This window comes from Acomys russatus, chromosome 25, assembly GCF_903995435.1.
Source record: "Acomys russatus chromosome 25, mAcoRus1.1, whole genome shotgun sequence".
NCBI classification, from domain to species: Eukaryota; Metazoa; Chordata; class Mammalia; order Rodentia; family Muridae; genus Acomys; species Acomys russatus.
Genome location: NC_067161.1, coordinates 43085833 through 43104302, shown reverse-complemented (window position 1 = coordinate 43104302; position 18470 = coordinate 43085833). Strand labels below are relative to the sequence as shown.

General features: G+C 41.8%; 2 protein-coding genes across 21 annotated transcripts in view; one reads left to right on the top strand and one right to left on the bottom strand.

The window, feature by feature from the left end:
• Ncor1 (nuclear receptor corepressor 1) overlaps positions 1-14178 on the top strand; it is a 137995-nt gene extending 123817 nt beyond the window's left edge. For 16 of the 19 annotated variants that reach the window (XM_051168381.1, XM_051168392.1, XM_051168402.1 and 13 more), the window contains 9 exons: positions 799-927; positions 1657-1817; positions 2300-2511; positions 4482-4625; positions 5956-6098; positions 10250-10303; positions 10510-10731; positions 11515-11691; positions 13150-14178. In XM_051168381.1, the coding sequence (XP_051024338.1) occupies positions 799-927; positions 1657-1817; positions 2300-2511; positions 4482-4625; positions 5956-6098; positions 10250-10303; positions 10510-10731; positions 11515-11691; positions 13150-13337 (1430 nt within the window). In that variant the 3' untranslated portion in view covers positions 13338-14178. The remainder of the gene's footprint in view (positions 1-798; positions 928-1656; positions 1818-2299; positions 2512-4481; positions 4626-5955; positions 6099-10249; positions 10304-10509; positions 10732-11514; positions 11692-13149) is intronic. The other 3 variants (XM_051168384.1, XM_051168385.1, XM_051168396.1) reach the window with 3 other exon arrangements.
• A 2429-nt stretch (positions 14179-16607) lies between these two features.
• Ttc19 (tetratricopeptide repeat domain 19) overlaps positions 16608-18470 on the bottom strand; it is a 28156-nt gene continuing 26293 nt past the window's right edge. For both annotated transcript variants that reach the window (XM_051168403.1, XM_051168404.1), the window contains 2 exons: positions 18165-18327; positions 16608-17384 (listed from right to left, as the gene is read on the bottom strand). In XM_051168403.1, coding sequence (XP_051024360.1) covers positions 17251-17384; positions 18165-18327 — 297 coding nt within the window. In that variant the 3' untranslated portion in view covers positions 16608-17250. The remainder of the gene's footprint in view (positions 17385-18164; positions 18328-18470) is intronic.

Here is an 18470-nt window from a genome sequence, read left to right as displayed (position 1 = left end):
CAAGTAGTTCACCTATGCCTGTGCCCAGCCAAGGCCACAGCCCTGACACAGGCTCTGGTACAGCCTGTAGATGGCCTTTAACGGAAGTTTCTTAAGCAAGTTCTACTGACTCACCCCAAATGTCAGCTCTGAACCATGCAGGTTTGTAGAAAGCTACCCATGACTTGCAATTACAGAGCCCATCAGTTTTCTAGAGAGCTTTGTATCTTAGAGCGGTCTGTGTGGGCATCCTCCAGAATGGGCTGACATCCTCCCTCTCTATGAAGTTACTTCTTCACATAGTTCCTACCACTCCTGTTCACTTTTACAATATAAACTTTAGTTATTGAAGAAAATTTATTATTATTATTATTATCATCATCATCATCATCATCATAGCATTTTGTAAGCAGTAACAGTCTTGGGGATAGTGAAGCAGCTACAGGGCCTGTTTTACTAAGATCAGATTGTCCCACAGAAGTGGAATTACTGGAATCAACTGAGAGTTGACATCTATCCTCGCCTTTGATGAGTGTTAGCCTACGGTTTCTTTTTAAGCTCCCAAAGGCTTGTCACATATCTGTTCTTAATTCTGCTTCATCGTATGCTTCAAAACCTACAACCTTTTGAGATTATGAGCACATAGGCATCTTTAATAGTCTGTTGAGTTTGATTAAGCTTTATTCCTAGTATGGAACACTATTGGACAATTCTTTAGCAGAATCAAAAAACTAAAACATGCAAATAGCTTTGAAGAACTTGGTTGGACTTTTGAAATTTTCCATGAATTTGTTTTAAAATAAGATTCTTTTCTTAAAGTGTCTTCTCACAGGTATGAAGCACCTAGTGATGCTATTGAGGTGATAAGTCCTGCCAGCTCACCTGCACCACCCCAGGAAAAACCACAGGCCTATCAGCCAGAGATGGTTAAGGCAAATCAAGCAGAAAGTATGTTTGTTTTTGCCACTTATGTGTTTCGTATTTGCTAATTTAACATTTGCTTCTAACTACCTGTCTGGGCCATGGTAAGAACAACTTGTTGCAGCGTAATCTACTTTAGAAACATTTAGAGTTGTACTAACAAAATGAACCTTTAAAAATACTGATTACTCTTGTTTATAGTTTATTGAAAACAGGCGCTGTGGGGCTAGGGCGGTGTCTCTGTAGGTAAAGTAACTGTTGCACAGTGTGAGGACCTGAATTTGGATACCTAGAACCCTCATGAAAAACCAGGCATAGTACTGAGTCCTTTAACCCCAGCCCTGCTGAAAGAGGTGCAGGGAGCATGAACGGTAGATCCCTACAGCTCACTGGTCTTGCTGAATCCATGAGCTTCAAGTTCACCAACTTAATCGACAATTAAAAATCAAAGTAGAGAACAATAGAGAAAAGTCACTCGAGATCAGCCTCTAGCCTGCATGTGCCCATACATACATAAACACAGGAAAATGGCTGGTAACTTTGCTCATTTCTACACTCAGAAGCATGAAAACTAGTAGAATAAATCAACGGATGTGTATGTGTGTGTGTTTCAAGATATAAATTCACAAATTATGTATAGAGTTGCATATCATATCTTTTTCTTAACATTGTTTCTGAGTTACGCTTAATATTTGATGCTAAGTCTGGGGCCGAGGTACGCCTGGAATAATGATGTATCTACCTGCTGTCCATTAGATGAGTCCACCCGACAGTATGAAGGACCACTGCATCACTATCGGTCCCAGCAGGAATCACCACCTCCACAGCAGCCATCACTGCCCCCATCTTCCCAGGCAGAGGGAATGGGGCAGGTGCCCAGGACCCATCGATTAATCACACTTGCTGACCACATCTGTGTAAGCCTGTTCCTACTTCTATTCTTATTCTTTAATCATGCAGAGAGCAGGTCTTTCTTTCTTTCTTTTAAAATAAGAAAATCATAGCAAAGGTATTGAGGTTAAACTGGTATGGGAGCACATATCCCAGGACCCAGTCTGAGGCAGGATGACTGCTGACTCTTAAAGCTGTTTTGTGATCAGAATGGAACTCGATCTTTTCTTTTTTTAAAAAAAAGGCAAAAAAGAAGCTGAGTTTAAAAAGAAGCTGAGTTTAAGGCGGGGTGCAGTGTCACATGCCTGTAATCCCAGCAGAGGCAGGCGGATCTCTGTGAGTTCAAGACCAGCCTGGTCTATAAAACAAGTCCAGGCCAACCAGGGCTACACAGAGAAACCCTGTCTCGAAAAGCAAACAAAACAAAAAAGAATTAGAAGCTGAGTTAACAGCACTCTCTTAGGAGATCTTTAACAGCTTCCCCACTTCCTCCTCTTCTCATTCACAGCAAATTATCACACAGGATTTTGCTAGAAATCAAGTTCCCTCACAGCCTCCTGCTTCTCCATTCCAAACTTCGCCATCTGCTTTGGCGTCAACGCCTGTAAGAACTAAAACATCAAGTCGCTACAGCCCAGAATCCCAGTCTCAGAGTGTTCTACATCCAAGACCAGGTTCTAGAGTCTCTCCAGAGAATCTTGTGGATAAGGCCCGGGGAAGGTATAGTTTGTCTTGTTTTTACCAAACATGTGTAAATTTTGTAGCAATAAGATACAAGTTAGAAGATTCATTTCTCCTATGAAATATCACTTGACCTTTTTCTCTGGATAGTGGAAATGGGTACTTTTTCCTCTGGATATTATTTTCAGGATATCCACTGTCTGGACACTTAGCACTGTGTGTGTATGTATGTGTATCAATGTATATTCAAAAATAGTTGGGTAGTATTTGCAGAGGTTTAAGGATCCTTTCAACAATTCTTTCTCAGGCTGGGTAGGTGGTACGTGCCTGTATCTCCAGCTACTCAGAAGGAAGGGGCAAGAAAATATGAAGTCTGGGTTGGGGCTAGTCTAGGCTATCTAAGGAGACACTGTCTCAAAAAATTCCGTAGCAATAACAGAACAACAGGCTGTGAGTGCAGTGCAGTTCCAGCACATTTGCCTTACATGGGCAAGGCTTCTGGCTTGTTAATGCTCTGTCTAAATTTTTTCAAAACAGAAGCAGGGGTTTTATTCCAAAGTAGTGTCCTAAACATCAGTTGATGAAAAATTATATTTAAATAGGAAAATAATTCATAAGAATGCCGGGACCAAGAATGACCATCAATAAAACAAAGATTCTGGCAAATACTTTGAATATACATGGAGGATGGAAACCAATGCTGGGGTCCAAAGAGATTTGCTGGAGATGATTATTCTTCAAAATGAGCCAGGCAGTGTGTGACAGGCACTCAGGACAATGACAGCTAAATCACCTACCATGCCTCAAAATAGAAAAGCACCAGGTGTGGTGAGTCCTACCAAGCAGTTGGAGACAGGCAGGAGAATTTCCATGAGCTGTAGGCCAGCCTGGTCTACATAGTGATTTCCAGGATAGCCAGGGCTATAATGGAAACTTTGCCACAAACAAAACAAAGTAGAAATCCTGACAGTGCAGCCAATGGCCAACTGTTTTCAGTTTTATTCTTATTTTCCCACCCCTACCCCCAAGCCATACTAGTCTATTTTGAAGCAAACATTAGGCATGATCATTTTAAAAGGCTTAATGATCTTAAAGCATGCTTATTCTCCTTTGTGTGTTTGTTTGTTTTAGGGGGGTGTCTTTTGAGAACAGGGTCTTTGTATATAGCTCTGAATATTCTGGACTCACTTTGTAAACAAGGCTGGCCTCTTAACCAGAAGAGACACGTGTGCCTCTGCCTCCTGGGTGCTCGGATTAGAAGTGTGTACCACTGAACTAGGCCTACATTTTTCTCTTTTAAAAAAGAAAAGTGTAGTTAGTTATCAAGAGCAGAAGTCTGGCTGTAATCCTCCAGAGGCTGAAGCAGGAAGGCATGTAGAACCCAGGAATTTCTTGAAGATTAGCCTGAAAAACAGTAACACACACACACACCATAAATACATAAAGAAAGAAAGAATGAGGCAGAAAACTAGTGTGTAACATGTAGAACAAGAGCCCACACGTCTCCACGAATAGTCTACATCTGTGAGTCTGAGGAGGGTTCATTTCTCTCACTGCTCTTTGTAAAAGTACCTGATTTTATCATTTAAAATGTTTACATCATCCATTTTACTATCACAGTTCTGGGAATGCAGCTGAGGTAGGGAAGCAGCCTCCCAGTGATGCACACCCAGGGCAGTTCTGCAGTTTTAGCATACAGTGCTTCATGAGCCATATGGAAATGGCTGATAGCTGGGAGCAGATTTCTTGAAGTATAGTATGTAAAGTTAAAATATGCGAACTAAAGGTTAAGCCAAAGAAGACAGGAAGATAAATCAGGCTTTTTCTTGTGCCTGGGTGTTGATGGATGCAAGATTCCAGGTTCATAGATAAGCCTCTTAAGAACAGGGTAGGAATGATTGGGGAAGGAAATACCAAATACATTATACGTAGCTATAAGAGTAAATAGAGACGCTGTATCAGAGGTATCCCCAAAGTACGACAGAAAAGTATTTCATTTTCTACCCCAGCAGGCCTGGAAAGTCTCCAGAGAGGAGTCACATCCCAGCAGAGCCCTATGAGCCCATCTCCCCACCCCAAGGCCCTGCTGTGCATGAGAAGCAGGACAGCATGCTGCTCCTGTCACAGAGGGGAATGGAGCCTGCTGAGCAGAGGTGAGGAGGGACACGGCTCGGTGCCCTGCTTCCTGTGAGAGGCAGGCTGTACCTCTTCTTGCTTTGGTTGTTATATAAGGATAAGACAGACAGACTCTGGGAAGAACACCTAGGAGCACTTTCCCATGAGCTGATGCTACTAGCCAAAGCATCACATTTAAATGAGTTCATCACTACTCTGCCTTTCATTTGTCCTGTCTGACTGCTCTGTACCTCACTAGAGTAAGTAGACTAAAGCACACTGAGTGAAACAGTCACCAGCGTGGCACTTGCATTCCTTCAAGACCAGGTGTACAAAGCTTCATTTCCTGCTGTTTCACCCTTATGTTATATTATCTGTTGTCTGAGTTCCTTTTCTTCAAAATCGCACTGTTTTCTTGGTATTAACACCCAAGAAGCAAATACATGCTTTGATGGTAGGGAGAGGAAAGTCTAAGTTCTAAAACAGGTCTAACTCTAGGCTGCTGATGAATTTTTGAGAACTTATTGTACATATTTGTAGCCACCATAATATATGAAATGAGGAAGAAAATCATATATTTATGTTTTTCCAAATTGACTTTATGTACAGGGACCATGTCCTCCTCTTTTTGTCTTTGTTTGCAGATAGTGTTCTTGTGCTTTCATGATAACTGAATACATATGACTAGATGGGGTTATCAGTGATATCTTCTGTTACCATCTCTGGAAGCTTGTTAAATGTTGAGTATAGGAAGCTACCAGTGAAATACAAGATCCTTTGCATTAAAACTCAGTTCCTCTGTTGCTTGTCTTAAAATGATCATAATAGTCCACTATGGAGTTGCTGCAGCTTCTTTGCTGAAGTCCAACTAATGCTTGGCTAGACATGAGCTTTTGCTGTTTTTCAGGTAGGTGTGTTGTGAATTAGTCACAACTAGTTTATTTAAAGAGCTTATATAACCATAATTTGTGCTGTTAAGCAAAAAGAAAAAAAAGGCAACTAGACAAGCTGTTTCTAAGCTTTCCAATTATTACTTCGCCATTTTATTATTTAAGGACTTGTAGACCAGGCTGGCCTCAAACTCACAGTGATCCGCCTGCCTGTGCCTCACGAGTGCTGTGATTAAAGGCATGCGCCACCATACCCGGCTGGTCATCTTCATTTTAATCCCAGTTTTAATCCTAGTTTTTCAGAACTAAAAAAGCATTTGACTATTTCCTAGCAAATTCATGGTCACATCATTTCACAGGGTTGTAACCAACACAGAAAGGGAGGCAATTGTTTTCCAAGTACTCTGTGCCTGTTAAGAGGAATGTCTTCAAGGTTCGGAATGCATGACTATAACAGACTGAATTCTGTTTCTGATAGGAATGATTCTCGATCACCAGGAAGTATAAGCTACTTGCCTTCCTTCTTCACCAAGCTTGAAAGCACATCACCCATGGTTAAATCAAAGAAGCAGGAAATTTTTCGTAAGTTGAACTCCTCTGGTGGAGGTGACTCTGATATGGGTAAGTGGGATTTCTTTCATGAACCCCAAATAAAATATACATTAACAATGCTATCTCCAATGTTGCCTTTTTAAAAATAATCCTTGAGCTTGAATGGTTTTATAGAGCATCTTGATTCTATACAGTGTCAGCAAATTCATAGAATTCCTTATTAGGAACCAGCAACTTGCGTGTTTTTTCAAGCCATTCATCTTCGTGGGGAACTAATGCTGGGCCCAGGGCACATTTTTCTTTACATGTGACTAAATTAACTCTATGTAGGTTTTTCTTGATCTCTGTCTCATTTTAAAGCCCATTTGCCCTATTTTTATGTACTTGAGGCATTTCCACATGGTATAGCTTCAGGTATTTGAAAAGCATGTTCTTCATGAGTCTCGACTCGAAATCCTGTTTTCCTCGGTTGTTCTTCACTATCTTCTTACGTGTGATACTGTCTCTCTCTGGGAAGCTTACTTTTTTGAGAATCTTCTAAGTAATACAAATTAATGATACGATCTGTCCTAAACCTGTATCATTCTCCTTAGCAACCTGAACAGCTAAGTTACATGACACTGTCCCTAAGAACAGACGGCAAGGTGTTAGTGAGCTACTCTGAAACCACCTCTCCCTTATCTGTTTTGGGGATTACTAGAGCGACTTATACTTGCTTTGTCGTAGCTGTCTAAACCTACCAGGACCTGACAAGCTCTCAAAGGTCTGTGCAGCCATGTGGTGTACAGATGCAACCATGATAAATTTGCCTGTCTGTTAAAAATTAGTAATTGTTGCAAAAGATTAAGTAACTGTTATTGTGTACCATACTACATGTAATTATCTTTATTTTATAAATGAGAAAGAAAATTGATTTAGAGAGGTTTAATAACTGATAAAGCATACACAAATAGTAATAGGGCTGGAACTCAAACCCAGCACTCCAACTTGAATCTCTGCTCCCACTGATGTCCTTCTAACTGTTCAGTTCTCCATGGCTATTGCTGATGTCTTGATGAGCGTAAGGCAGACTCCTAATTTCCTCTGTGCTGATAGATATGTGTGCTCTCATCAGATTGCTGCCATACTGTTCTTTGCATGTCCTCTGCTACCAGCCAGCCTTATTAATTTACCACTGTCAGAGAATCTAGAGAGACTTGTCTCTGATTATATGTTTTGCTAGCCTCCTGACCCTGTCAAAAGAAACTGCTAGGCAGGTGTGTAATTATACCTTCACTCCCTGTTGGTACTCATTGAATGCTAGTGTCTATTAATGGTAATGAGAAAGAGGGTGGGCATAGCGTCAGTCACTGTGAACTTACCTGTCTCTGGTATGTCTTTCTTCCATTCTCTTCATTTCAGTGCCGTAAACATAGATTCACTAAGGGAAAATGAGCAATGACTCCCAAGATTTGAAGGGGTCTCGAGACAGGAGTGCCCTGAATTCTCTATTAGTGGCACAAATTGTAGAATGCTGACCAGGACTGTCAGACTTACAGAATGACCTAGCCATCCATTCTATCATTAAAAAAATACTGGCCTTTGATCTCCAGTCTTAAGAAGTTTCATCTATTTATAGTTCTTCAAAAACTACCACCACCACCACCACCACCACCAGCAGCAGCAACAACAAATTGGTACTGTTATAGTAGTCTCTTACCTCAGAGATGACTTTTCCAAGCACACAGACAAAAGGCTGAAGGATAGCAGGTTGTTGGGGATCATTTTACCCTGGTGTTGTCTTGCCTGACTAGTGGGGAGATAATTCTTTTTTTTTAAGACATTTTTACTTATTATGTTTATAGTGGCCTGCCTGCCTGTATAACTGCACGCCAGAAGAGGGCACCAGATCTCATTATAGAGGGTTAGGAGTGTGGTTGCAGGGAATTGAACTCAGGACCTTTGGAAGTGCAGACAGTGCCATCTCTCCATCCCTGGGGAGGAAATTCTTGAGTTCATAAAGCCTACTTTGATAGCTTTTCCCTTGGTATTATTCTCACACTATCCTCAGCAACTGCTTTGGTGATTCAGCAGACATCTACTAAACCAAGTCCTGTGTCTAACAAAACACCCAACACAGCATAAAGTGTGTTGGCATTTTAAGGCTAAAACTAACAAAACTGTGTTAAAGAGAGGGGTTTTTGTTTTTGTGTGTGTGCGTGCGTGCATGTCTGTATGTGTATCACGTGTGCCACTGGACCAGAAGAGACTATTGTGCTCCCTGGCACTGGAGTTAGAGCTAGCTGTAACTGTCATGGGGATGCTGGGGATCAAACCCAGGTGTTCTTCATCACTGAACCATCTCTCTAGCCTCAAGAACCTGGGATTTTTTTTTTTTTTTTAGTGTAAGAACTCTGAATATGCAAAAAAGAATTTATATTAAAGAACCAGTAGTTCTAGGGCGTGAGCCTCACCGGGAAATAGAACTGAAAAACCAAAAGCCACCAAGTCAGCCACTTTACCCTTGCCTCAGACCCTGTCTTTGGGGCTATTTCTACTCTCCTCAGCTCAGCCCGGCCCTTGGTGTTTTTTTTTTTTTCCCCCACAGCTCTCAGCACCTTATCCCCTACACCTTGTAATATGGCGGCATTTAAAACTGAATTTCATACTGAAAACCCTTGAATTTGTGTTTGAAGTCCAGTTTTTTGTTTTTATTTTTTTCCTAGAGTATATTACTGGGTCTTTAATAAAACTGAACATCCACTCCACTTCCCATATGAAATTCCTACTCCTTTATAACTAGTTAATGTCAACCCACTCCTTTCTTGACCTCCTCTGTTAGGTCAGCTTTCAGATGTTTTTCTTTCCCATCATTTATAAACCCCTGCCATATCTCCTTTAAGGAGGCCTCAAACTGCATCATAATTATGTGATGGCTTATTAAGTATGTAAATTTTAAGGCCCCAAGAATGTAGAAAATGGGAGTTCCAGGACAGCCAGGGCCACATAGACCCTGTCTATAGAAAATGGCATTTTTACTAAGCTACCAGGTCATTGTGGTCTACATATGAAAGCAGCACACCTAACTGTAAGCTTTGGAAGGAAAGGCCACATTCTGAGTGTTTGGTTGTTACCATTGTTTGAACTATATGAAATTATATTCATTCAAATTTTGTTTTGTTTTTAGACACAGGGTTTCTCTGTGTACCCTTGGTTGTCCTGGACTCACTTTGTAGACCAGGCTGGCCTCAAACTCACAGCAGTCAGCCTGCCTCTGCCTCCCGAGTGCTGGGATTAATGGCATGCGCCACTACACCCAGCTCATCTGAATTTTGTATGGATGTGTGGCTTTTTGAGAGGTGGTCTCTAATTCTGGCATAGAGATCCTTCTGCATCTGTCTCTCAGGTGCTGGGCTCACATGTGCTATCACACCCACTCTCACTGGGTCATTTTTTAATGCTTTTTACTCTAATATGGTTCAGTCAGTAATGGTTCACTAAATAGGTTCTACAAACTCTTGTGTTATTTCAGACTGACTTTACCCACTGCATTGTCTTTTTGTATTTCCTGTTCTACAGTCCTGTCTGGGGTTTTCCCTCCTCCTCCCTCTTGTCAGTTTCAAACTGCTCTGATCAAGAATGTTAATTTCCAGGCAGGTCTTCTTCATAAGTAGTTCTCATCCTTGGGCAGACATCTACCCTCCCATAGTGGTTAGGGCTCAGGAATCATTTGTTTAGGCATCTACTTGCAAAATTGTTTTGTCCTTTTCACATTCTCAGCAGCAAATAAGTGATAGAAACAACGTCTCTAGGTCCCTTCCCCTTCTGGCACAAAATGCTTTATAGGTGGTTTTTATTTTATCTATTTTTATTTAAGTTACAGACTGACTTGTACAGTTACCAGGAATCTTTTTAACCTAGGAATGTCCACTTAGCCCTGGCAGCACGCCATACATACTGTCCTGAGATAGTTTTCAAAGTCTCTTGACTATTGGCATTTTTCAGGTTTCTGAAGTCCACACCTAATTTATCCCTAGGAAGCCTGGATTCCTGTGTTTCTACTTGGCCTGACATTTTTATTTTCTAATATCCTTTCTGCCTCAAGAAAGACATTTTCTTTTCATCTTTATATAATAAATGAAATGTATGTAGAAAATTAAAAGGCTAATTTTATTCTAGAATTTTTTGAGACTATCACTATTATCTCATTTCAATTAACCTCAAGATTTGTTTGAATTCAGCAGCTGCGCAGCCGGGAACTGAGATCTTTAATCTGCCAGCAGTTACTACATCAGGTAAGAGCCTTAAATACTTGCTGAAAAGTAAGCAAAACAAAGAAATGGGATGACATTCAGTACAGCATTTCACTGCCTAGTTTCATCCCTGGGTTTGAGTGCTATGAATTCACTGGGCTGGAGAGACGATGTTTTCTTTGTGCTCCTTTCCCTGTGCCATGATCTGCCTCAGAAACAAGCGGCAGCACCCTGCCTTGTCTCCTCAGGTGCAGTTAGCTCAAGAAGCCATTCTTTTGCTGATCCTGCCAGTAATCTTGGTCTAGAAGACATCATCAGAAAGGCTCTCATGGGAAGTTTCGATGATAAAGTTGAAGATCATGGTGTTGTCATGTCCCAGACTGTAGGAGTTGTGCCTGGCAGTGTCAGCACCTCGGTTGTGACTAGCAGTGAGACACGGAGAGATGACGGGGACCCATCACCTCATTCAGGTGAGGTTTTTATTTTAGTGTGCTGCTACTTTAAGTTCTGATGGACCGTTAAGAGAACTCGTGCTAGAAAAGGACATTGGATTCACTTGAGCGGAAGGAGGTTGTGACCCACCACTCATGGACACTGGGCAAGAGCAGCAAGTGTCCTTACTAACTAGTGCACCATCGCTCCAGCCCTGCTGTTGTCTTTGTTTCGGTACATCATCTACTCTTCTAATAAAAATGGCCAGACCTCAACGTAGCTGCAAACCACAGAGACCACCATGCAAAGGGATCAGACCCCCATAATGGCAAAGGAGTGGGCCAGCAGTGCTGCTCACCTTGGCACCTGTACTTTTTTTTAAAAAGATTTGTTTAAACTTAGAATCCTTGAAATTCCCAGAACCCAGCTATATGTATCTCAGTGCTTTGGCCTTTGCAGCAAAGTAAAAAGAACCAGTGAGACTTGCAGAGTGTCTGCTGAGGCCCTGAAGTAGAAGGCCTATCTGCTGCAGCCTGTCCTCTACTTTTAAATGGGGGTGAGGTGGGGGCAGCTTTGTTAATAACATTATCTACACTCTGAAGGCCAGTCCTGTTTCCTTTGTCGCCACACTCTTAAGTTTATAGGATCCAACCTCCTCCTCCTCCTTAAAAAGACCCTGAGTTGGGTCCAGGACCTGGATTCTTCACACACTCACTTATTTTTATTTAAAGCATTATATAATCAGCATTTTGGTAGGCTTTGTATTTGTCACTGAGAACTCATTATCAGAATTAACTGTTTAACTTGAATTTCGCTTTTAGGAGTATGTAAACCAAAGCTGATCAACAAAACAAACAGCAGGAAGTCTAAATCTCCTATTCCAGGGCAAAGCTATTTAGGAGCTGAACGGCCTTCCTCTGTCTCCTCTGTCCATTCAGAAGGTGATTACCACAGGCAGACGCCAGGATGGGCCTGGGAAGACAGGCCCTCTTCAACAGGTGGGGAGCACTGAGGAGCCTCATGTAACCAATAAGAATGAGACTGAATTTGTGTCCACACTTTTATACTTCCTGTTTGTGAATTCAGCTGGACAGTTTGGGCAGTAACTGTAGGTTTCTATATCATTGCTTGGGTCTACTTTTCACAAGAGGCTTTCTATTTATGTGATCCACACATCCCTGTCTGTACTATGCTGCTTGGTAACCAGTATTTGCAAATAAGTTCAGTTCCAGCTCTTCCATGAACTGTACCTAGTAAACTGTACTTAGTAAAAGCTAACTTACTAAGAAATCAAAATCATAACTGAAAGATAATGTTTTAACAAGGCGGGGGGGGGGGGTAAACTTCTAAAAGTATAACTATAGGAAGCCAGTGAAATGTTGAAATGGCTTAAGTGTAAAGATTGCAGGCTACCCACGTCACAGCATGAGCATGTCCACAGATACCATACACAATACAATCAAACAGTAACTTAAAAAAAAAACTATCCCACCCTTAAAGGAATTTAAGACTTTCAGAGAGCTGGTATGCTTTTATTTCCTTACTCCCACCGTCAACTCTGGAATGAGCTCTGTCCCTGTATGTCTAACAATTTCATAAATATACCTGTGCACTTCAAGGCTTTGTCTGCCTTTTAATCCTGTAATTCCACATGCAAAGGGATTGTGTACTAGCAAAATATGCACGTAGGTTTAGCGTGCAACATGAAGTACTGCATTGCATCTCCACACACAGATGTGTCCGTGTGCCCGTATCCTTCCACCCTGGCTGCTTCCCTTCGCCCGGTTGTTTTCTAACCTCGTGGCTCCATTACCTGATTTTAGGGAAGGAAGGACTTGATAAAATGTATGTTTTATGATTTTGGTTTGAGCTGATAGAAGGTACTGTGGGGACAGGATAATTAATGTAGAAGTCACAAAGGGAAGTGATACTGTTAATGTGTCCCATTTAAATGAGACTGCGTGGTGGCCATAGAACATGGCTCAAGTGTTTGGATATTTGCCACATTTTGAGAGCCATATTTCTGATTTCTTTTGTTGTTGTTGTTTTGAGACAGGGTTTCTCTGTGTAGCCCTGGCTATCTTTGAACTCACAGAGATCCACCTGCCTCTACCTCCCTGAGTGCTGCGATTAAAGGCATGAACCACCACTAACCAGTTTGAATTTCTGGTATCTATTGGAAAGTTGCTGGTATGACTAGGCTCCTCCAATTACTGCTTAATATTCAGTAGTTCTCTACTTGAGAATTCTCCATGGAGACACATAATATGACTTCACAGATGTGGCTAATTGTGTTATGTATCCTTTTTAGAGTTACACTGATTACTGGCCTTCCCGTGCCATTCTGTTTTCAAGGCATCACAAGATCATTTTAGTAGAACACTCTTGCCCTGCTCCATCTGTAAAGACTGCATTGGATGCTAACAACACTGAAAACCTCATTTTCCTTTTGTCAGGTTCTACTCAGTTCCCTTACAATCCTCTGACCATACGGATGCTCAGCAGTACACCACCAACACCGATCGCATGTGCCCCATCTGCCATCAACCAAGCAGCTCCCCATCAACAGAACCGCATTTGGGAGCGGGAACCGGCTCCGCTCCTCTCAGCGCAGTATGAGACACTGTCTGATAGTGACGACTGAACTGTGCACAGGAGAGAGCTCTGGCCTTGGTTTTAATTGCAGATAAACACAATTCTGCCCTCTTACGATTTGTGCCCAGAGACTTCTCAGGAGAGCCAGGGCTACAGATGAAGAAATGATGGAAATTCATTTGGAAAACCAAATGAGAAAAAAACAAAAACAGAAAAAAAACAACCTGCCTCTAATACAGGCAATTCAATGGATTATAACCATGGAGGGTTGAAGTGTAGAGTTTTTTTTAAAGTGGACAATTCCTGTTCTTACATCTGTTTGTAAAGAAAACCATGATGTCTTTAAATCACTCTTCTGTAAATAGATGACCTTTTTGCAGTGTATCCCCCTTGCTGTAGTATCTGGTGTACTTAAATTTAAATCAGCGCATCAACATTGGGGGCGATTTTTTTAAATTCTTTGTGTATCTTTTTAACCCCAGCCTTCCAAACAACCTCACACAGCCCAGTTACACAGTGCTGGCTGTCATGGGCATTGTACCTTTGTTTCCTCTAAATTCAGCTTTCCCAGTGATGTTTAAATCTTGTGGAAATGTTTATGTTTTTAACACATACCCTGTCATAAAGCCTGTATGAGGTCAGAGGGCAGGAACAACAGAACTATTATATTGTGAGTTTCCAGTACGGGCTTTACTTTCTTCATTAGTAGCACTGAAAAAAAATTAATGCATGGGTATGTTATAGTTCAGTTTTAAAGTTTAAAGGCTTATTTGAGGCATACCTCAATGTTTATGCACACTGGTAATTTAACCATGCCCCTAAGTATTCTAATGCATTTGATGCAGCCCAACAAAGCTTCTGTTCTGAAATAAATTTGACTCTCCTGTCCATAGCTATAGTTCATCATTTATGACTCACGAGTCTTCGTGTCTCAGGTTTCATTCAAACAATATATCTGCTTTTCTTTAGTCTGGTACATAATTGGCGGAGTTAAAAAGATAACAATCTGTATAGACTCTCTCTTCTCTACACCAGCGCCCACTCTGTTTCTAGGGAACACAAATGTTTTCATTTCACAGATTCTCAAGATGTAAGTAATTTAAAGACTGAACTTTAAACTAATTATGGTACTGGAGGATCACTTCTATTCATTAAGAATTGCTTGCTGTGTTCTCAGATTTGTTTTCACACAGCTCTATCATGGTGTTTAGGTTTCCTTCCCCTGCATATAGATACTTAGTATAGATACTTAGGATAATGCCACTAAGAACTAGAAAAGTAAAAGAGACTTTTCAGGAGACTTGAACCTCCAGAACTCAAGTCCCTAAAAGCACTGCCGGAGCACCCCTCCGCATCTGTCCCATTGATTTCTAATTTTTTATAGATGAAGATGCAGGCTCAGTATTTGCCTATGTAACTCGGCAAGTAAACAAAGACAGATGTTTGAGATCTTAAACTTTAGCCATGCATGGTAGCACACACCTTTAATCCCAGCACTGGGGAGGCAGAGGCTGGCAAATCACTAAGGGTGCAACTAGCCTGGATTACAAGATGAGTTCTGGGCCAGCTAAGGCTACACCCTGAGGCAGGATTCTTACCACTTGTTAAGTCATAAGCATAATGAAAACTAAATGTTCTGATTAAGTTTACCACTAAAAATGTGTGCTGCCCTGCCCACCAAAGTTAAAGTAATAGTCTAGAACTTAGTAAATTGTTTTGTCAACTGGCCCAAAAATGATCGTGATGACTGACCCAGGGTCTGTTTTATTACTCTGTTCTGGGTTGGGTTCATCTAAGGACAGATCAGCCTAGCTCATTAGCCAACTCTTGTAGCTCCGCCTGAAGACTGCTTGCTCCATGCTCACAATACAACATTAAGTCCAGCATCAACCCTCATAAAGTTTACTTGGAAAGGCGGAAGATGCCTTACGGTAATACTACGGACAGAAGCAAGCACTGAGACTGAAGTCAGCTGCAAATCAAGGTGTAGCTTTGGAGGGGGGGGGACACTATCACATACAACTAAATCAAGGTCTTCCAGCAGAGGTAATATTCTGACAGTTTTCCAGTCTATCTAGTGAGAAATTTTATACTACACTTTAAATTTTCATATGCTGTGATTCTGTCTTACATACACTTAGGCCCTGAAAACTCCAGTACCATGGTGTAGTTGAAAACTTTAATATAAAATTAAATGTAAATTGTTTAAAGTTGTAATTAGTAAAAGGAGATCAGTCCCTTTGTCTCACTGCCTTTTTTTATAACAGTACAAATGAATGCTCCTGGGAATACACACATCAGACTGTCTATCTGAAAAGCCCAGTCTCCCTAGCCACAGGACCGTGAGCTGAATCACTATGGAGAATTAAAAGTCCTAAAGCCCTAACTGGGCATGGTGGCACACACCTTTAATCCCAGCACTTGGGAGCAGAGGCAGGTGGATCGCTACGAGTCCAAGGCAAGACAGAGAAACGCTGTCTCAAAAACCAGACAAAATCTCTCAGGCAGTGGTGGCGCACGCCTTTAATCCCAGCACTCAGGAGGCAGAGGCAGGTGGATCTCTGAGTTCATGGCCAGCCTGGTCTACAAAGCAAGTCCACGACAGCCAAACAGAAAAACCCTGTCTCAAAAAACCAAAACAACAACAAATGCTAAAACCTAACTTTGGTAACTTAGGAATTATCAAACATTAAAAAGATTCTCAAAGCAAAAGGTGGCTGTAATCTTATTTGGTTACTCTTGGCTAATGGGATCACCTGTGGTTAGGTTAGCTAGAGAACAAATGGGAGATGAGCTGGCTAGGTGGTGAGAACTCTCCCTGCATAACACAAATTTTTGGTTTAATTCTGAGGATTTGGACCTTAGGCTTTCCTTTAACTCAGCCAGTTACTTTTCTATGAGTCAAAGATTGTTAGAATGCATACAGTATTGTGCAGTCTCTAGTTTATTATGAAGAACAAACACATGAACCCAAGCCATCCTGCTCACACCACCCACCTCCATGCCAACACCACTAAGTGTCCTTCGTGGCACCCAGAAAATACCTCTTTCTTTTAGACAAACAGCCATTTGCCAGAATGCACAGGTGAGAGTATCCATCTGTGTATCTTGTATTTATATACTCTGAGGCAGTCCGTGATAAAAGTCATCAAACAAAGAATCTAACTGATCTCACATTTTACAGCCATGGAGAGAGAGACTACAAAGTAAAAAGACAAAGCTAAGGAGGATCCACATCACCAAGGTGACTCTGGTTATATAGACAGACCAGTACTCAGACAGCGCTGATGAGGGCTTCACTCCTTCTGCCACCACCAGTTTTAGTAACACATGAGCAGGTATGCAGTCCAGGTGTCTTATTTCCTCTTGAGAGTGAATGCTACTTAATGGTGGCCAACTAGAATTATCTTACAATGCTTCCGTAAAAGAGTCTATAAGAACTCACCAAAATCCTCCTGTGCCATGAGATAAGTGACTTGTTGGCCAGAAGTGGACAGAGAAGAGAAAGCATGAACCACAATCTTAGGGAAGGTGTAACAACCACACCGCAGGGAACTTAACCACTTGTAGTCTGTAGTTTTCTCAGACCGGCATGGACTGCACCTTACATGTTGCACTGAAAAGCATCATTACGCGGCGAACACTACTTCACCTTTAAAAACAAAAGTAAGGCCAGGCACTTGTGGGGCTGAGGAAGGAGGACTCCAATTGGAGGCCAACCTCAAGTATCAGCAATTTCTGGGCCAGCCTATACATAGGAACACCCCATCTCCAAGTGAAATAAATGTAGAAACAAAAGTGGCAGTGTGTACAACTTGCCCTTCCCGAGGCTGAGTTGAAGAAAGCTAAATTTCCACAATGATTTATACCATTGTTTGGGATCCAGACAATGAAGGAACAGTCACTCCTTTGGGTTACCACGGGTTGCCCCTCTCAAAATGAACTTATATAGCTTAACAAAATTAAGTCAGAAGTCTACTTTTTCTTGACAGCTCAGCCAGTTCTTCCCTGATGTGCTGAACAGAGCCCTCATCTCTTTTCAGCTCTGCTTGCTTCAGTGCTTCCTGGTAGATCTCCTTTGCTTGTGTGTATCGTTCTAAAATAACCCAAAGAAAGGGGAAAAGAAAATATGTGTTTTCAAAGTGACTAAAGAGGAACCACTAGTAAGGACTCATGTCTGAAGTACTGGGTGCTTCACAGCTCGCCATCTAGTGCTGCCTGGTTTCATGCGTACATGATAACGTGGTTGAGAGAAGCTGAACTCGGAGTAGGTGTCAACTCTAAGGTACTCAGTGCTGCGGCTCTCCCTTGGCCAAAGACTTCACAATGGTGATGCGTGCAATAGAGACCTATGATCCCAGGGTTATGCAACCTTCAGATGAAGGGACCAGGAGGGGACTCCTAATGCACTGCTGCACCGTGGCTTCAGAACACTGAGGCATTACGGTCTGTTAAGCACTTGAGAGACAAGGGCCTACCACTGCGCAACATTCTCTACCTTCACACAGTCACGCAAAAGGACAGAAGTTGTGTCAATTAAGCAAAACAGCACTTTAACACATATGCACGTTCTGCTCCTACTTAGCCTGCCTTTTAACTTAGGGCGTGGTTCTCAACCTTCCTAATGCTGCGACCCTCTAATATAGCTCCACATGTCATTGCTACTTCATAACTAAATTTGCTACTGTTATAAATTGTAAATTTCTGATGGTTTCAGGTGACCCCTGTGAAAGGGTCATTTGATCCCAACCCCCAAGTTGAGAACCATTGACTTAGGAGTTTCCTCATTGTCGTTTGCCCTCCCCAAAACCATGTCACTTCAAAGGCCAGTATTGATAACCTTCTCAGAACACAGCCTGTTTCCACTGCAACCTACCTCTGTGCATCAAGATGGCAGCCAGGTTGCTGAGCACCATGTGCAGCTCAGGGTGATTTATCTCTCTTGCCAGATCTGTTGCCCTCTGCATATAAATGTAGGCATCATCAAAGTGGCCCTGTGCATCCAGAGTAGTAGCCAAGTCACTCATCAGCACAATGGTCTAGAAAAAAGAAAAATAGCGTTTCCTTTACAAACATGCAAACATGCCTACACAGAGCAGTGACCTGAAGTTGTTACACTGCACACACACATCTTCAGCTTTCCTAGACGTCTACAAAACACAGGGACAAACTGTAGGCATCT